Source organism: Oncorhynchus clarkii, chromosome 15 (assembly GCF_045791955.1).
Source record: "Oncorhynchus clarkii lewisi isolate Uvic-CL-2024 chromosome 15, UVic_Ocla_1.0, whole genome shotgun sequence".
NCBI lineage: Eukaryota > Metazoa > Chordata > Actinopteri > Salmoniformes > Salmonidae > Oncorhynchus > Oncorhynchus clarkii.
In genome coordinates this window covers 23,600,241-23,620,257 of record NC_092161.1, presented here as the reverse complement: position 1 = coordinate 23,620,257, position 20,017 = coordinate 23,600,241, and the positions used below count along the sequence as shown (strand labels likewise).

Sequence of the window (20,017 nt, the reverse complement as noted above, 5' to 3'; positions counted from 1 at the left end):
TGGTCGCCCCTATGGGACTTTGTGAAGTATGTGCTGCAGTCGGACTCAGATATCCATAGTTGATATGTTCCATATGGCCTACTTTGGAAATTAGAACTTAGAAAGTTATATTGCACAAAAACTTTGAGTCAAGGGTGAGGAAGTTAACTGATAAGACTGGTCAGACAAATGTTGAGCCGCAGAGAGAGAATAAACTCGAAAAAGTATTCTGTCTTTTCGAAGAGATACTCGACTTTGTTATAGAAACGGAAAAGGTCTGTTAAGGAGTCTCTGGCCTCGGAATGGAGTGAGTGAAAAAGCGACGTGATGAAAACATAAAGAACAAAGGCATTCATCACTGAGTGTACGGCACGGATGAAAAAGGAATCTTTAGAGCAGTATTGATATAGTTCTGCTTGGTGCCATGACTCATTTGTAGAGTTTGGAAGGCTTGCAGCTGGCTACTGCATCAGCGCTGGAACAGAATCGCACCCCAAATCTATGGGGGCATTACTTCATTGAGGAACACTGAATAATTCAAACATCCAGTATTGGCAGCTCCAATCACCTACTTTCAGCCAGGTAGAATCAGAGGGCAACGGAATTAATAATTTGATAGGAGATAGTAATGAGTACGCTTTTGGTATCTTCAGAGGTTCAAAAGCTGTTTTGAAAAATGGTACTTTATTTATGGAACGTATGGTATTGTCAGACGTCAAGGGCGCTCATGCTACAGTACTGCAGAGAGATTACAGGCCTCTCTGCATTATTTTGTTTTATATATATATATATGTATGTATGTATATGTGTATATATTTATTTATTTATTTGAGTAGGCAAGTCAGTTAAAAACAAATTCTTATTTACAATGATGGCCTGCCCCGGCCAAACCCTCCCCTAACCCAGACGACGCTGGGCCAATTGTGCGCCACCCTATGGGACTCCCCATCACGATCGGTTGTGATACAGCCCGGGATCGAACCAGGGTCTGTAGTGACGCCTCTAGCACTGAGATGCAGTGCCTTAGACGCTGCGCCACTCGGGAGCTCCAAAAGGCCGTGTCTATGCCTGGTATTGAAACTACGCTTTTAGATTCGATTACAAATCATTTGGACAACAATGCTTTGCGGCCACAAGGTGTTCAAAAGTATCTCTTCCTAGTTTTTGAAATAGACATGTCTGAAAAGCGGTCACATTTAGGGACCAATTCGCCTTCACAACATTGACACATTCATGTCCTTGTCCAGAAGTGCTCACAGCTACAGATCTGATCACAATTGGATCGCAATCTTTTGCTCGTATACTCCTGACATTATGACATAAGTGGGCACATTCTAAAAATAACCAAACAATTTAAACCACCAAATCTCTAACCTATTCCTTAACTTTTCATTACAATAAAGCAGAATCAGATTAAATACTGCTACGTTCAAGAAGCCATTCTGAAACGATTATGCTATTTTTAAAGAATGAATCTGTCTCCACATTACGCCTGAGGTACCAGACTCACCAGGCTCTCTGCTGTCTCTACGCCTCTTGTTGAATCGATGGTGAAATATGTCCCCGTGCTGAGCCCTCTGAGCCTTCACACCCGTGACCTCTCTCATCTCCTTTGTTGTCAATCAGCTAGGGGACACTGTGGCATAGTCGCTGGCCGCAGTACTGTCACCAGCTCGCTCCCCAGACAGCCAGGACATTGTAAAACACTGGCCTCGGTCAGCACGGGCTAATTGGGTGGAGTGTAGCATCAGGAGAGAGGAAGATGACTGCTGCTGGCCTCGCTGCGTGACTCCATTACATGTCGCTGTGTGGAGAAATGGACAACGGCCCATGGAGTTAAGATACTGACGCGTCTGTTAACTGCATCTAACAATTATATACTGGAGGCTCCTGGAGGCTTGCTGAAATCGAAGTTGTTTTTATGTGGCCACTTTTTAATGCAATACATGAACTGTATTTAGAACCATGTCTTGTAAGGTGTGCTGTTATTTCAAGATTCAACACTGAAGCTGCCTGGTCAAAAATAGAGATGGAATGGAAATGAAAAGAAATGCCGATATGGTTTGGGTTTACTGTACATGACACATTCCACTCTGTTTCTACATGTGACTAGAAGAAATGTGTTTCGCCAAGGCTGCTTTGTGTCTCATTTCAGATGCCGCTCGTACGAGGACTGCTGTGGCACGCGCTGCTGCGTCCGAGCCCTCTCCATCCAGCGGCTATGGTACTTCTGGTGAGTCCTACCTACCAGGCGGTCCTTTCCAATGGATCGACATTTACTCTGCCCTCCCCCTCTAACTCCCCTCCTTCCCTCCATGACAGTCCCAAGGCTACATCTGTCGCTATTGGTATTCAGGGCCCCAACTCAAGGGATCAGGGGGTCAGGCAGCCAAATCAATACCCCACTCCAGAGATGACTGCGGTGTTTGCATACAGATAATCCCCTGCGACCATCGCCCTTGTGACCTCTCTAAACAAGGTGTTTTGTGATGTGGCCGGCCCTTGGCTGGTAATGAAGAACAGGAATCTTGTAGTAAGGGTTAGATGAACTGTGTCTGTGTGGAGCGATATAGGCTGAGTATTGAGTATGTTGTAGTGAAGCTCTCGAGTCAACGGGGAGCTGATGTGTTGAGGCGAAGAGCTTGTGTAGGATAATTATGACCGAAACAATGGCGTGCTGAGGACAAGGACATCATGAAACCGTTAGGGACCCAGAAAGAGAAATGCAGCGCACTGGGCACGATCCTGTCAGGCATTGTCTTATACGCCTATTGTGGGACATGCAATTAAGCATGAAATAGGCCTCTCTTTTCCATGATTAATGCATGTTAGTGGTGCAATTAGCCATAACGACCTCTTGAGTTACAAGAGTCTAGGGTCACTTATTCTCTCCTTCATCAGCCTTTGTTTTTCCAGTTGTGCCATGTGGCATCACTGCTTTGCTTTCGCAATTCAACTGCAAAAACAGAACATGGAACCGCTACTCACCATGTAAACAAAACCATGGTTTCATGGTGCTCTAGCAGCCTTGGCTGAAGGGTTTTGATCAGCGACTGCCTGGTTACCTTTCACGGCGCTTGTGGGTCACGGCTGGTGTCAACTCAATTGCGAGGTTCTCAAGGCCCACGTGGAAGGTAATGTCCTCGCTCCCCCTCTCAATGTAATGGACACCTGACCTTGTCTGTGGATCTGTGGATAAAATGGGTGCTTATTCTGATAGTGTCAAGGCAAGCAGACTATATGAAGTCAGTGGCAAGCTGAATGTCATTCTCAAACAGCGAGAGGATGATGAGGAAAGTGAACAGGGGTTACTTGTTACACTTCACTCCTGACAAATGTCACTAATGACAGTACACTGTCAGGGATGTCTCTCTAGCATTCATAAGTACAGTTGAAGTCGGACGTTTACATTACACTTAGGTTGAAGTCTTTAGAACTTGTTTTTCAACCACTCCACAAATTCCTGTCTGTCAGTTGGTAGATCAAAACACAGAGATTGTCACACACATTGTTGATAGACACAGGCTTCTCTGCATATGCCCTGCTGTTACAGTGGACGTCTCAACTGCCTGCTACCTAGGCAGCATAGGGCTGGGGATTGGGGTTAGGCTGACAGCGTTCCGCCACTGCGTCAATCTCCCCCACCTGTAGACCTCGGTAGACGCCCGTCACTGTGGTGGTATGGACAGTGCTGTCAGTGTACTCTTTAGCCAGGTGTGCGGTGAATAGGATTTCAATCTTATACTTTTTCCCTGCCATTTTCACCGTACAGTGATGGTTGGCTGGGACAGCCACCTCCACTCATTGAGTGGCTGACGGTTTCAGTCACAGAGTTGCCGTTGATGTGGGTTTTCTCAGATGTGACGGCGACATTAGCTGTAGCAGAGATTATTGGTATCCCTTCTTTTATGAAGGTGGGTATGGTCAGGGAGGAGGAGACGCTGGTCTGCCAGGTGCTCTGTCTCTCGGTCCTCTCCTCTAACCGCACCGTCTGCTTCACTGAGTGGCAGTTGTTGTTGGTGGCACTGTACTCTCCCAGCGCCACAGGTGTTTGGGAGAATGTGGCCAGTTGATCGACATGGTACTCTACGTCGAAGATTCTCTGTGTGTATCTCTCCTTTTTCAGTGTTAGCAAATCAAAGTCCCTTTTGTATTTCAACTCTTTGCCATTCAAAGGAAGAAATAATATTTTTCTGGAAACGGTTCCTATTCCATAATGATTTTTTACAGAATAGATAGACGTTGTACTTGGCACGGGGTGCGATTTAGTTTTTTGCAATAGACCCTGAGAATGCTTTCCTTTGCAAAAGCTCAAGGTTCTGCTCGTTAACTAGCAGATCAAACTGTAGTAACTAAAAAAGTGTTAAACAAATCAAAATATATTTGAGATTCTTCAAAGTAGCCACCCTTTGCCTTGATGACAGCTTTGCACACTCTTGGCATTCTCTCAACCAGCTTCATGTGGTAGTCACCTGGGATGCATTTCAATCAACATGCCAAGAGTGTGCAAAGCTGCCATCAAGGCAAAGGGTGGCTACTTATATCAAATGTTTTGATTTGTTTAACACTTTTTTGGTTACTGCATGAGTCCATATGTGTTATTTCATAGTTTTGATGTCTTCACTATTATTCTACAATGTAGAAAATAGTAAAAATAAAAACCCTTGAATGAGTAGGTGTGTCCAAACATTTGACTGGTACTGTATATCATTAATTTAAAAGTACAAAAATGGATGTACCAATCACAGATTTCCCCTTTTTAAAGCTAAGGAAACATCACACTTATTTACCCATAGAGCCCCACTGTGGAGGTCTCATAATACCCATAAAACTTAGCAGTCAAACAGGGAAATGGTTACAATCACAATCATTTTTCCCATGAGGGATTTTAGAAACACATAAAATAAGGGCTGTGTTTTGTGTAGTCTTACCCTGGCATGACGTTTTGATAAATCCACTTACATCTCTCTGAGATATTCGGCTCTATTTACTCTCAGATTTGAACATTCTAATTAGCATCAAAGTAAACATCATGGAAAACTACAAATCTCTGCTAGCTCCTGCACATCATCTCTAGCTGATACATTTGGTAACATGTATTGTGTCAAGAAGCAGTGCGGCTTGGTTGGGATGTGTTTTGGGGGATGCATGGCTCTTGACCTTCGCCTCTCCCGAGTCCGTACGGGAGCTGCAGCGATGAGACAAGACTATAACTACCAATTGGATGCCATGAAATTGGGGATAAATTTTTTTTGTTGAATTCCAGTAATATACCCTTCCTTTGCAACCCTAGTATTAGCAATCACTTTGGTAGTTATCAATTGAAAGTTGAGTTTCCTTGTTGTATTATTTACGATGATAACGAACTGTTGAACTGACATGACACCCAGCTTAAATGTACATCTGTAGCATAACAGTGCACACTGTTCCTGTCATACTCATATGGTTAATCTGAGATGAGTACATCAATTTTATTCATTTTAAATGAATGGTTTATATCCATTTATGCTTGAAGAATATAACTTAGAAATGCTTAAGTTTAACAGTCTTACTCCAAAACCCCAATATAATTTTAAACAAACATTGCATAGCTTCAAAACATGGTGGTTAAAACTATAATTTTTATCAAGGATGGTCATTCCTTGCAGCCAAAGCCTATTAGAGTCGTTGCATTTCTACAGAAAGCTGTTTACCAAAAAAGTGGTTGGTTATTGTTTGAATCCCAGATTGCATTTCAATCAACTGAGGAAGTGAGATAGAACATTTATCAGTTGTGTGCTGTCACGTCTTCATACACACCCTGCAACTCCTAGGTTATCTGACTTCCTTGTTGCTCAATCTATTTTCCAGTGAATTCATACAATATTAACCATTGATAATAAAAACCCATCTTTTCAATGAACACAAGTGACACCCAGGCAGCGTTTAGACAGCCATTCTGATCTTTTTTTCACTAACTGTTTTTTTGACTAATTACATCAGAACTTTTTCAGAGCTGATCTGATTGGTCAAAAGACCAATTAGTGGAAAAAAAAAGATCAGACGCAGCCATAATGCTCCTTTCAAAATGCTTTATTACGTCTTGAAGTGAGCCAGAACTTTGTCAGATGTATCAGTCCTCATACACCCACACACATCATTGTTTTTGTTGTTCAATCTATTTTCCAGTGAGTTCATACACGTTGCCAAATGTCAAACAAATTAAATACCTAAACAATACCACGTTTTTTAATGCGAGTCATTTATTTATTGGACGAAAATGCTCACGTTAAATCCATCTTTGATCCGGAGGCGAGCATTACTTGTGTCCCAATCTTCATATTACTATAGCAATAGAAGCTGTATTAACTGCTACGTGCAGAGAATAGGGGAGACCCTTATCTGCATCAGATATCAAGTTACTCAGTCAAACGACCAATAATACTGTGTGCCTTTGGTTCTTTTCCTTAGTTTGGTCCAGACTGCGTTTTCACCTGCAGCGAACTGCACCACCAACCGTTTTTAGCGTGAACCATGGTGCATGTTTGGTGCACACCTGAGTGTGGATAAAGTGTTCACACCTGTCCAAACGAACCTAATTTAAGCTCCAAACAAACTAGGTGTAATGGCCCCCTAATTTAACCACATGCTTGCATCAAAAGACATGTGCACTGTGCCATGAGTGGAAATGATCCTTTCAGAGACATATATAGATTGTTATTTCTGTAGATGGCTCTTTGTAAGACCTTATAGTATTCATATTTTGATTAATCTCTTGGGTTGGGGGTTCTTGTTTGTGCTTCAATGTGAATAATTAAACAATTTGGCCTAAGCTGTGAGTTTTGCTGTGCTCATTGGGACATGACTTGCTACAACTAGGACTCTAAAGGTAATCAATACAGAACAAACTGAGTGGATTTGGTTAAATCCGGTGTATTGTGAAAGCTCAGCACAGTGTGATTCTATTGCTTCCAGGAAGTACATGCAGTATATACTTCTTGATTATGCTGATGCTTCAGATTCCCTTCCTTCAAATGAACTCACAGAAAACCACTGATTGTGGCTCGTATAGAGCATGTTTGTTGTGCTGAGACACGATTTCCATTCAGAATAACTGTAAGCACGATTAAGAAACTCATGGTTTTATTAAAACATATAGTGCAGTATTGCGTTTAAAGGGGCAATCTGCAGGTGCTTTATCCATTTTTGGACTTCTGAATTAATTAAATGTTTGCTGAATTAATTAAATGTGACTTATAAATTCCTTATGAGCTTAGTTCAACTGTCGTACCCCATCAGAACCCAAAATATAAGCTTGTTTCACTCCAATATTTAGAAACAATGTTTGCCTTCAGAAAGTATTCATAACCGTGGATGTTTTTTTGTTGTGTTACAGCCTGAATTTAAAATGGATTACATTGAGATTTTGTGTCACTGGCCTACACACAATTAATACATTTTAGGCTGAAATGTCGTGAGTCAATAAGTATTCAATTTCAACCACTTTCTTATAGCTAGACTAAATAAGTTCATGATAATAAAGGTGCTTAATCTCTATGTGATCGGTGTCCCTATACCGGGAAATGTATTGGCCAGAAAGCTTAAATTATTGTTGATCTAACTGCACTGTTCAATTTGCAGTAGCTATTACAGTGAAACAACAAAATTATCACGGCATCTGGTTTGATACATTCACATCTGAAGGTAAATAATGTACTTACATTCAGTAATCTTGCTCTGATTTGTTATCCTGAGGGTCCCAGAGATAAAAATGCAGCATAGTTTTGTTTGATAAAATCAATTTTTATATTCAAATCTAGGAACTGAGTTTGAACCCCTGCTGTCTATGGTTCCACACCCACCCCACCCAGCCATCTACAGTAGATGTGTGAAAGTTAGTGTATAAGCTAATGACCCGTCATGTATGACATTCTTAAAATGTTCGTATTACCATATAATCTTTGTATGTTCTCCTATAGTTATGTATACAAAATATTGTACAGTATCGGTATGTTTCACTGGATCAATCTGAAACTTTTCACACACACTGCTGCCATCTAGTGGCCAAAATCTAAATTGTGCCTAAACTGCACTATTGTATTATGGCCTTTCTCTTGCATTTCAAAGATGATGAAAAAACAAATTATATTTTACCAGATCTAACTTCAAAGTGTTTCCTTTCAAATGGTATCAAGAATATGCATATCCATGCTGCAGGCAGTTAGATTTGGGAATGTCATTTTAGGCGAAAATTAAAAAAAGGGTTAGATCCTTTAAAGTCACATAAGTTGCATGGCCTCACTCTGTGTTTGACATGATTTTTTTTTTTTTTCAATTTAAAGTTTTATTAAGTTTTCTTGTTTTTCATTCAACCAACAAAACACATTCCACATTCACAGATGTGACAGGCTTTAAAAAAATATATATATATTTAAAAAAAAAAAATAATAATAATACTTTTGAAAAAATAAAAATACAATTAAAATGAATGATGAAGTCAAATAAAAGCATTTATTTTTCTTAATCTATATATTTTCCTTGGTACATATATATATATATATATACGTACATACATACATACATACGTACATACATACGCACATATACATACACGCACACGTACTCAAAAACTAAATTAAAAAAATAAAATAAATAAATAAATTTAAAAAAAACATATAACACTTGCAGCAGCACTATCAAGGTTCTTATCAGCTATTTCAAGCATTCGCTGAGACGACGGGACAATAATTCGTTTTTAGGTTTTACAGTACCTTACACAACATGTGTCTGCGCATTTCCCTAATCACCCCGTTCACTCTGTCCAGTTTGAAATATAGTTGAATAGTGGAGACCAGAGTCTATCAAACTTGGGCTGTCTCTTGTGGAGGTCAAAAGTGAGCTTTTCAAGAGGAAGAAAGTCAACAATCTGGTCAATCCACATTTTAAATGTAGGAGGGGTATTAGAGGCCCACAATAGAAGAATACATTTCTTAGCAAAGTATGTAATAGTCATAAGCAAATTTTCTCTGTCAGGATCAAGGACAAAGTCCTGCTGGGCATTAAGAAGATAGATACACGGGGTCATATCAAACTGTACCTCTAGTATTTTCTGTGCAGCAGTATGTACAGATTGCCAGATTCTGGCAATCTCCCTACAGCTCCAAAATACATGCATATAGGTTCCGCTTTCAGAGGTACATCTTTTACAGTTAGGAGACATATCTGTTTTCATTCTATGGAGTCTCAAAGGAGTATAATAAAATTTGTACAAAAATTTGTAATTAGATTCTTTCATTTTTACACTGGTAGAGGAGCAGTATACCCTGTCGCAAACCTCCGCCCATAACTCATCACTGATAGTCAGACCAAGGTCCTTTTCCCAGATTATTTTCAAAGGAGTAAAGGAGGAGCTTCCTTTCTCAGAAAGGAGTCTATAGATGTATGATATTTTGCCTTTAATGGATTGTGCTGTGACAAGAAGGGTTTCAACTTCATTCAACTGAGTTCTAAACCTCCTATTGGAGGTAAATGAGGAAATTACATGTCTAATTTGAAGATATTTAAAAAAAATGGGATCTTGGCACATCGAATTCACTGCAGAGCTCTTGAAAGGATTTCAGTGTAGTGGTTTTCTGATGAAATAGGTCTGAAAAGGTCCTGATTCCTAGAGTATGCCAAAGATTAAAGTTGGCATCCCTCAGGGCTTTTGGCAAGTCTGGGTTGCCTACTATAGGCGAGTGAGAACATATTTGGGAGGAAATGCCCAGGTATTTCTTACAGTCCCTCCACGCTAGTAGGGTGCTGTAAATCGCAAAGGTTTTGGCTATGTTGCCCACTTCACTAAAGTTATTAATGAATATAATTGAGCTTAAGGGCAATGAACCACAGGATTGGGCTTCTATCTGAATCCACGTTGACTCTTGTCTGTTTGTGATCCATGTTAGCATGTTGCGGATTTGGGCAGACCAGTAGTACAGTTGAAGGGAGGGAAGGGCAAGACCCCCTTTAGATTCAGGTTTTGATAAAGTGGAAAACTTGATCCTAGGTTTTTTATTTGCCACATATAAATTTGGTGATGCTTTGGTTAGTTGTTTTGAAGAAGGAAACTGGGAGATAGCATGGGAGCATCTGAAATAAGTAGTTTAGTCTAGGGAGGACGTTCATACGGATTACATTAATTCTTCCTACTAAGCTAATTGGGAGGGAGATCCAGGTTTGGAGATCGTTCTTGATTCGATCCAGGAGTGGAAGATAATTTTCCTTAAAAAGGCTATTCAGATCTGGTGTTATGAAGATCCCGAGGTATTGAAACCCCTGTGTTTTCCATTGGAAAGGACAAAGTGTCTTCATAGAGCTGGTGAGTGTAATATTGAGAGGGCAGACAGTGGATTTGTTAAAATTGATCTTATAACCTGAAAACTTGCCATACTGAGCAATTGTGTCTAAAATGAGAGGGAGGGATTTCTCAGGGTTGGATATGTAGAGCAAGACATCATCCGCGTAAAGCGAAATCTTGTGCTGCAGGCCACCTGCAGAAACACCCATAATACTTGGATTGCTCCTTATCAGCTCTGCCAGAGGCTCCGCCCCCAACAAGTAGAGCAGCGGGGACAGCGAGCACCCTTGTCTTGTGCCCCGTTCCAGAGGGAATCTGTCAGAGTTCAGTCCATTAGTAGTCACCATGGCATTTGGATGAGAGTATAGTGATTTGATCCATTTAATAAAATTTGGGCCCATATTGAACTTTTCTAAGACTGAAAACAGAAAGCTCCACTCCATCCTGTCAAACGCCTTCTCAGCATCCAGTGAAGCCAGCAGGACAGGGGTCTTTTGTGCGTTTACTTGATCAATAATATCAAAAAGACGGCGAATGTTATCAGAAGAGTATCTGTCTCTAATAAATCCAGTTTGGTCCGCTTTTATTATTTTGGGAAGAAGAGTGTTTAGTCTTTTGGCAAGCAATTTGGTAATTATTTTATAGTCGAAATCCAACAAGCTTATGGGCCGGAAGGACGAGCAGGATAGGGGGTCCTTGTCCTTTTTTAGCAACACTGTAATGCGAGCTGTGTGCATTGAGTCTGGGAGAACTCCGTTTTTGCAAAAATCCTCCAGCATTGGCATGAAGATAGGGCTGAGCTGGGGCCAAAAAGCTTTGTAGAACTCTCTGGGGAATCCATCTGGGCCTGGGGACTTATTAGGTGGCATGGAGGTAATTGCCTCCAGGATCTCCTCAGGAGTGAAGGGGGAGTTGAGATCTTCCTGGTCGGTCTCTGCTAGTTTAGGTAGCGAGATTCCCTCTAGGAAAGAGTGGAGTTCTGCCTCCGTGTGTTTTTTCTCAGAGGTATATAGTTTGCAGTAAAAATCATGAAAAGTTAAATTGATCTTTTTTGGGTCATATGTGACCTCGTCCTCTGCTGTTCGGATAGCCATGATTGTACGCTCTGACTGCTCCTTTTTTAATTGGTAAGCAAGCAATCTACTGGGCCTATTGCTATACTCATGGTATTTCTGTTTAGTAAAGAAAACTTTTTTTTTTATCTCCCGAGTGTAGTCCAAATTCAGTTTGGCTTTGGCTGCTTTAAGATGACTCCAGGAAGTGCTGTCTAGGGATTGTTTATGTATTTTTTCACAGCATTCCAGCTCCCTCTCAAGATCTAGCCTGTGTGCTTCCATTGCTTTTTTCTTAGAGGAAGCATATGCAATTAGATGACCTCTTATTGTGGCTTTAGCAGCGTCCCACATTGTGGCCGGAGAAACAGGAGAATCTTTATTGTCTTGTGTGTAGTTGTCTATCCATGTAGTTACCAATGTATGGAACTCGTCATTTGATAGCATGGAGGTGTTGAATTTCCAGCTCTTTGTCCTCGGGATGTTTTTGCAGAGGTCAAAGCGGAGGTGGACAAAGGCGTGATCTGAAAGTGCTATGGGTCCGATTGTACATGTGGCTGAATTTATGAAACTCTTTGGGATAAAAATGTAATCTATACGGGAGTAGGTGTTATGAACATTAGAGTAGTATGTATAGTCCATAGATGAGCTATTATTCTCTCTCCAGATATCTATCAGTCCCATCTCTTTAGTAAGAGAGTTCAACATCTTTGCAGATCTAGGATTTGTGGTGGGGACTTGAGATGATTTGTCTAGGGTTGGGTTAAGGGTACAATTAAAATCTCCAGCCACCACGCCAAAGGAGACACAATGCTCATTGAACAGGGTTATTTTTGACATGAAGGCAGGAGTGTCTGTGTTAGGGGCGTATATGTTTAATATAGTAATTGGTTGACCATATAGTGACCCAGTTATCAAAATAAATCTCCCCTCCGGATCAGATATGTTTTTGTCAATTATGAATGGAACATTTTTATGGATAAGTATGGCTGTGCCTCTACTGTTTGATTTGAAAGATGAGAAATACACCTGTCCCACCCAAGCTCTGCGGAGTTTGGCATGTTCAGCATCACAGAGGTGTGTCTCTTGTAATAGCGCAATGTCTGCTTTTTCCTTTTTTAGAGCACATAGTATCTTTTTTCGTTTTATTGCATGCACTAGACCATGGCAGTTCCATGTCAATAGATGTAAGGTACTAGTCATCGTCATCGAGCAGTAATCGAACTTTAGTGCAAGTCATCGCTGGGTAAAAGTGGATAGTAATTACAGCTGCGTTCACATAAAAGGAAAATAAATGGTGTACATAAAATAATAATCTCTGAACACCCCAGCCGAGTTCCCAAACAACTCGACACATCCCGTTGGATCTATTACCCCCCCGCTCAGTCTCAATTCTGTGTTCCGAATAAAACAAAAACCGGGAACAGTTAGCAACGCACAACGTCTCCCTCTCCCCACCAAAGAAATGCCTCATCCTCTCCACCCCGCATTGAGTAAATAACACAGTTGCCCTCGTCCAGACCACAGTAAAAGAGGGGAGAAAAATAAAAAATCAATAGCCCAGCCTACATATACCTCCCCCAAGGGACATAGGGAACCCCAGGTAATAATAGCAACAACAACAAAAAAACAGGGAAATAAAAGTAGGCTGAAACATTAGTAGGCCTAGGTTAGGCTATACAGCCCATCCCTCTCAGTTAAAGGACAATAAATATAAATTGGACGGCTATAATGACATTTAGGGGGTGGATCTCTGGATATCGGCTATATGTCGTCTTACCTCCTTTAGTAATGGCATTAATCGCATTTAGTCATTGGTCTGTTTCTCATTGGCCAGGATTGTCTTTCAAAAAACGTTTTGCCTCTTCGGGAGTTTTGAAGTGTCGCAAGGCTCCTTGGTGAAGAATCCTGAGCTCGTTTGGGTATTTGAATCCCCTGAAGATGCCTCGGTCAATTGAGTATTTCTTCACTTCGTCAAATTCTCGGCGCTTTCGGCGTATTCCAGCTGACAGGTCCTGGTGTAAAGCGAGTTTGGTGTTTCCCACTGTGATGGTGTTGTTTTTCGCCGCCTGTAGGACTCGTTCCTTGTCGGTGAATCTCAGGAAACGTATGGTGATTGGGCGCGCTGGTTGTCCGGCTGCTGGTGGGGGCCTCAGTGCTCGGTGAGCTCTCTCGAGTTCTATGGGCCTGTCGGTGGGCAGGTGGAGCCACTCGGGAAGTTTGTCTTGCAGGTAGCGGATCAGTGGCATGTTTCCCTCTTCTTTTTCGCCCAGATTGAATAGAACACAATTATTCCTTCGCCCCCTGTTTTCCAGGTCCTCTGTTTTCTCTTCCAGATGCTCGATTTTCTTTTTAGCATATGCTATTGTTTCCATGGCATCTGTCAATAAGTTTTCCATGGATAGGATTCGCCCCTCTGCCTCGTCCAGGCGCCCCGCGTTTATGGTTATCTTGTTGTTGATGTCAGGCAAAGCGTTTTCCAGGATTGTCACCTTGCCCCCTATCGCACTGAGCTGAGAGTTAATGGCATCTAATTTGGTGTTTAGTTCTGTACGTTGGGATCTCAACTCAGAAAGGATGTCTTCGACAGAGTGCGAGGTTGGCATTCGTTGTGCCTCGTGGGGGAGCGGGTTCTCTTGCTCCTGGCTAATGGCGCTAGTTTTTTCTGAAGCTACCTTCTTCTTGGAGGCTTTTTCCGTCGCTAATACTCGAGTCCGGGTAAAAATGTCACATGTAGTGTCGCCTTTTGTAGCCGCCATGACTTTTTCTTACTAAAGCTAAATGAGTGTGAACTTGGAGTGGAGGTAAGATTAGGAATTGGAAACTACTTGTGCGGAGCTCTTAGTTCATGCGGCCATCTCGTTCAAGGGTCACGTGATCCCCCCCGTTTGACATGATTTTAAAAAAAAATGACTACCACCTCATCTCTGTACCCCACACATATAATGAATGATCTGTAAGGTGCCTAAGTCGAGCACTGAATTTCAAACACTGATTCAACCACAAAGACCAGGGAGTCTTTCCAATGTCTAGCAAAGAAGGGCACCTATTGCAGACATTGAATATCCCTTTGAGCATGGTGAAGTTATTAATTACACTTTGAATGGTGTATCAATACACCCAGTCACTACAAAGATAAAGGCGTCCTTTCTAATTTAGTTGCTGTAATAGGAGAGGATGAAACAGTTACAGGATGAATCAACATTGTAGTTACTCCACAACACTAACCTAAGTGACAGAGTGAAAAGAAGGAAGTCTATACAGAAGAAAATATATATTTTTTAAAACATGCATCCTGTTAAAAATACGGTACTAGAGTAAAACTGCAAAAAATGAAATTAGCTTTGTCCTGAAACAAAAACATTATGTTTAGGGCAAATCCAACACATCACTGAATAACACTTTTTATTTCAAGCATGGTGGTGGCTGCATCATGTTATGGGTATGTTTGTCATCAGCAAGGACTAGGGAGTTTTTTAGGATGGGAAAAAAGGGAATAGAGTTAAGCATAGGCAAAAGCCTAGCTGAGAAGCTGTTTCTGTCTGCTTTCCAACAGACATTGGGAGATGACTTCACCATTCAGCAGGACAATAACCTAAAACACAGGGCCAAATCTACACTGGAGTTGCATACCAAGATGACATTGGATGTTCCTGATTGGCTTAGTTACAGTTTTTACATCCATTGAGAATAACAATAGTTCCTCAATGTATTTGAAAATCTTTCCAGCTCTCTCCCTTCTGATAACAATTCAGCATGATAGGGAAAAATGTCATGCTCTGATCCAGTGGAAACGTCATAAAATAGGCCTAACTGATGCCCTCTTATCCCTTGTGCAAATAGCCTACAGCTGTGTCTGTCTTGAGCTCACAGGCCCTGGAATCTCTGAGGGCCCAGAAAATTCTATACAATGTTGCAGGTTTTCTAGCTGGAGTTGATTCATGTTCGTTGCAGACAGGCCATGCGTAGCCAATGTGATTTATAGGGTATTTATTTTATCAGGATATATTCTACCTGCAGGCTGCATTGTTATTATTTATTGGCTTTATGTAGACTATTTTTACAGAGTTGACAATGGCAATAGAAGTTACTTTTTAGGTTTGCTTCATTTTCATTTAGAATTGGATAGAATTATGATTAACCACATGACAATTAATTTGAGATACGAAGACATTATTACAAATTAAATGAAACTGTGCCACGAAAATGTGCATATGAAAACCATAACTGGCATGCAGATCGGTATAAATTTTAAGATAAAATGACGTTCCACACTACAAAGGTTGCCGACTCCTCCTGTAGCCGATACCGGCAACTTCAGGAGAGTAACGGCAGAAAGCCAGCAGGAGCGAGAGAAGGATGGTCAGGTCAGGTCAGGTTAAGCTTTTTTCTTCTGGTTTTCATTATTTCTGGCTCCCTCTTGAGTCAATTGTGTCTTATTTCATCAAACAGTGTGCTTAAATCATCTGTCTCTCAATACCTATACAGTACCAGTCAAAAGTTTGGACACAACTACTCATTCAAGGGGTTTTCTTTATTTTGACTGTTTTCTACATTATAGAATAATAGTAAAGACCTCAAAACTATGAAATAACACATACGGAATCGTGTAGTAACCAAAGGAGTGTTAAACAAATCAAAATATATTTGAGATTCTTCAAAGTAGCTAACCTTTGCCTCGATGACAGCTTTGCACACTCTTGGCATTCTTTTAACCAGCTTCATGAGGAATGCTTTTCTAACAGTCTTGAAGGAGTTCCCACATATGCTGAGCACTTGTTTGCTCCAACTCATCCCAAACCATCTCAATTGGGTTGCGGTTGGGTGATTGTGGAGGCCAGGTCATCTGATGGCCATCACTCTCCTTCTTGGTCAAATAGCCCTTACACAGCCTGGAGGTGTGTTTTGTGTCATTGTCCTGTTGAAAAACAAATGATAGTCCCACTAAGCGCAAACCAGATGGAATGGCATATCGCTGCAGAATACTGTGGTAAAAATGCTGGTTAAGTGTGCCTTGAATTCAAAATAAATCACCCGACAATGTCACCAGCAAAGCACCATCCCACCTCCTCCTTCATGCTTCACGGTGGGAACCACACATGCGGAGATCATCCGTTCACCTACTCTGCGTCTCACAAAGACACCACTTTTGACTCATCAGAACAAAGGAGAGATTTCCACCAGTCTAATGTCCATTGCTCGTGTTTTTTGGCCCAAGCTCGTCTTTTCTTCTTATTGGTGCCCTTTAGTAGTGGTTTCTTTGCAGCAATTTGACCACGAAGGCCTGATTCATGCGATCTCTTCTGAACAGTTTGATGTTGAGATGTGTCTATTACTTGAACTCTGAAGCACTTATTTGGGCTGCAATATCTGGGGTGCAGTTAACCCTTAATGAACTTATCCTCTTCAGCAGAGGTAACTCTGGGTCTTCCTTTCCTGTGGCGGTCCTCATGAGGGCCAGTTTCATCATAGCACTTGATGGTTTTTGCTACTGCACTTGAAGAAACTTTTAAAGTTCTTGAAATTTTCCTGGTTAGACTGCATGAAGCAGGCCTTCATGGTCGAATTGCTGTGAAGAAACCATTAATAAAGGACACCAATAAGAAGAAGATGTCTTCACTATTATTCTACAATGTAGAAAATAGTGAAAAATAAAAATAAACCCTTGAATGAGTAGGTGTGTCCAAACTTTTGACTGGTACTGTGTGTGTGCGTGTGTGCGTGTGCAAAGTCGAAAATGTACATACACTTAGGTTGGAGTCATTTAAACTCATTTTTCAACCACTCCACAAATTTCTTGTTAACAAACTATAGTTTTGGCAAGTCGGTTAGGACATCTACTTTGTGCATGACACTAGTAATTTTTCCAACAATTGTTTACAGACAGATTATTTCAGTTATAATTCACTGTATCACAATTCCAGTGGGTGAGAAGTTTACATACACTAAGTTGACTGTGCCTTTAAACAGCTTGGAAATTCCTCAGACCTCAGGAAAAAAATTGCAGACCTCCACAAGTCTGGTTCATCCTTGGGAGAAATTTCCAAACGCCTGAAAGTACCGCGTTCATCTGTACAAACAATAGTACGCAAGTATAAACACCATGGGACCACGCAGCCGTCATACCGCTCAGGAAGGAGACGCGTTCTGTCTCCTAGAGATGAACGTACTTTGGTGCGAAAAGTGCAAATAAATCCCAGAACAACAGCAAGGACCTTGTGAAGATGCTGGAGGAAACAGGTACAAAAGTATCTATATCCACAGTAAAACGAGTCCTATATTGACATAACCTGAAAGGCCGCTCAGCAAGGAAGAAACCACTGCTCCAAAACCACCATAAAAAGCCAGACTACGGTTTGCAAGTGCACATGGGGACAAAGAGTGTACTTTTTGGAGAAATGTCCGCTGGTCTGATGAAACAAAAATAGAACTGTTTGGCCAGAATGACCATTGTTATGTTTGGAGGAGAAATGGTGAGGCTTGCAAGCCGAAGAACACCATCCAAACCGTGAAGCACGGGGGTGGCAGCAGCATGTTGTGGGGGTGCTTTGCTGCAGGAGGAACTGGTACACTTCACAAAATAGATGGCATCATGAGGGAGGAACATTATGTGAATATATTGAAGCAACATCTCAAGACATCAGTCAGGAAGTTAAAGCTTGGTCTCAAATGGGTCTTCCAAATGGACAATGACCCCAAGCATACTACCAAAGTTGTGGCAAAATGACTTAAGGACAATAAAGTCAAGGTATTGGAGTGACCATCACAAAGCCCTGACCACAATCCTATAGAAAATTTGTGGGCAGAACTGAACAAACATGTGCGATTAAGGAGGCCTACAAACCTGACTCAGTTACACCAGCTCTGTCAGGAGGAATGGGCCAAAATTCACCCAACTTATTGTGGGAAGCTTGTGGAAGGCTACCCAAACGTTTGACCCAAGTGAAACAATTTAAAGGCAATGCTACCAAATACTAATTGAGTGTATGTAAACTTCTGACCCACTGGGAATGTGATGAAGGAAATAAAAGCTGAAATAAATCATTCTCTCTACTATTATTCTGACATTTCACATTCTTAAAATAAAGTGGTGATCCTAACTGACCTATGACAGGGAATTTCTACTAGGATTAAATGTCAGGAATTGCGAAAACTGAGTTTAAATGTATTTGGCTAAAGTGTATGTAAACTTCTGACTTCTGTAAACTCAGGTTCCTCAAATGTACACTGCTCAAAAAAATAAAGGGAACACTTAAACAACACAATGTAACTCCAAGTCAATCACACTTCTGTGAAATCAAACTGTCCACTTAGGAAGCAACACTGATTGACAATACATTTCACATGCTGTTGTGCAAATGGAATAGACAACAAGTGGAAATTATAGGCAATTAGCAAGACACCCCCAATAAAAGAGTGGTTCTGCAGGTGGTGACCACAGACCACTTCTCAGTTCCTATGCTTCCTGGCTGATGTTTTGGTCACTTTTGAATGCTGGCGGTGCTTTCACTCTAGTGGTAGCATGAGACGCAGTCTACAACCCACACAAGTAGCTCAGGTAGTGCAGCTCATCCAGGATGGCACATCAATGCGAGCTGTGGCAAGAAGGTTTGCTGTGTCTGTCAGCGTAGTGTCCAGAGCATGGAGGCGCTACCAGGAGACAGTCCAGTACATCAGGAGACGTGGAGGAGGCCGTAGGAGGGCAACAACCCAGCAGCAGGACCGCTACCTCCGCCTTTGTGCAAGGAGGAGCAGGAGGAGCACTGCCAGAGTCCTGCAAAATGACCTCCAGCAGGCCACAAATGTGCATGTGTCTGTTCAAACGGTCAGAAACAGACTCCATGAGGGTGGTATGAGGGCCCGACGTCCACAGGTGGGGGTTGTGCTTACAGCCCAACACCGTGCAGGACGTTTGGCATTTGCCAGAGAACACCAAGATTGGCAAATTCGCCACTGGCGCCCTGTGCTCTTCACAGATGAAAGCAGGTTCACACTGAGCACATGTGACAGACGTGACAGAGTCTGGAGACGCCGTGGAGAACGTTCTGCTGCCTGCAACATCCTCCAGCATGACCGGTTTGGCGATGGGTCAGTCATGGTGTGGGGTGGCATTTCTTTGGGGGGCCGCACAGCCCTCCATGTCCTCGCCAGAGGTAGCCTGACTGCCATTAGGTACCGAGATGAGATCCTCAGACCCCTTGTGAGACCATATGCTGGTGTGGTTGACCCTGGGTTCCTCTTACTGCAAGACAATGCTAGACCTCATGTGGCTGGAGTGTGTCAGCAGTTCCTGCAAGAGGAAGGCATTGATGCTATGGACTGGCCCGCCCGTTCCCCAGACCTGAATCCAATTGAGCACATCTGGGACATCATGTCTCGCTCCATCCACCAACGCCACGTTGCACCACAGACTGTCCAGGAGTTGGCGGATGTTTTAGTCCAGGTCTGGGAGGAGATCCCTCAGGAGACCATCCGCCACCTCATCAGGAGCATGCCCAGGCGTTGTAGGGAGGTCATACAGGCACGTGGAGGCCACACACACTACTGAGCCTCATTTTGACTTGTTTTAAGGACATTACATCAAAGCTGGATCTGTAGTGTGGTTTTACACTTTAATTTTGAGTGTGACTCCAAATCCATACCTCCAAGGGTTGATACATTTGATTTCCAT

General features: G+C 42.0%; 1 protein-coding gene and 1 pseudogene across 1 annotated transcript in view; one reads left to right on the top strand and one right to left on the bottom strand.

Annotated features, from left to right (window-relative positions):
* Positions 1–20,017, top strand: part of LOC139366743 (WW domain binding protein VOPP1-like) — a 94,949-nt gene that overhangs the window by 60,582 nt on the left and 14,350 nt on the right. Inside the window, exon 3 of the mRNA XM_071104439.1 lies at positions 2,135–2,212. Within this exon, the coding sequence (XP_070960540.1) occupies positions 2,135–2,212 (78 nt within the window). The remainder of the gene's footprint in view (positions 1–2,134; positions 2,213–20,017) is intronic.
* LOC139366631 (natterin-3-like) lies at positions 3,556–14,105 on the bottom strand (annotated as a pseudogene).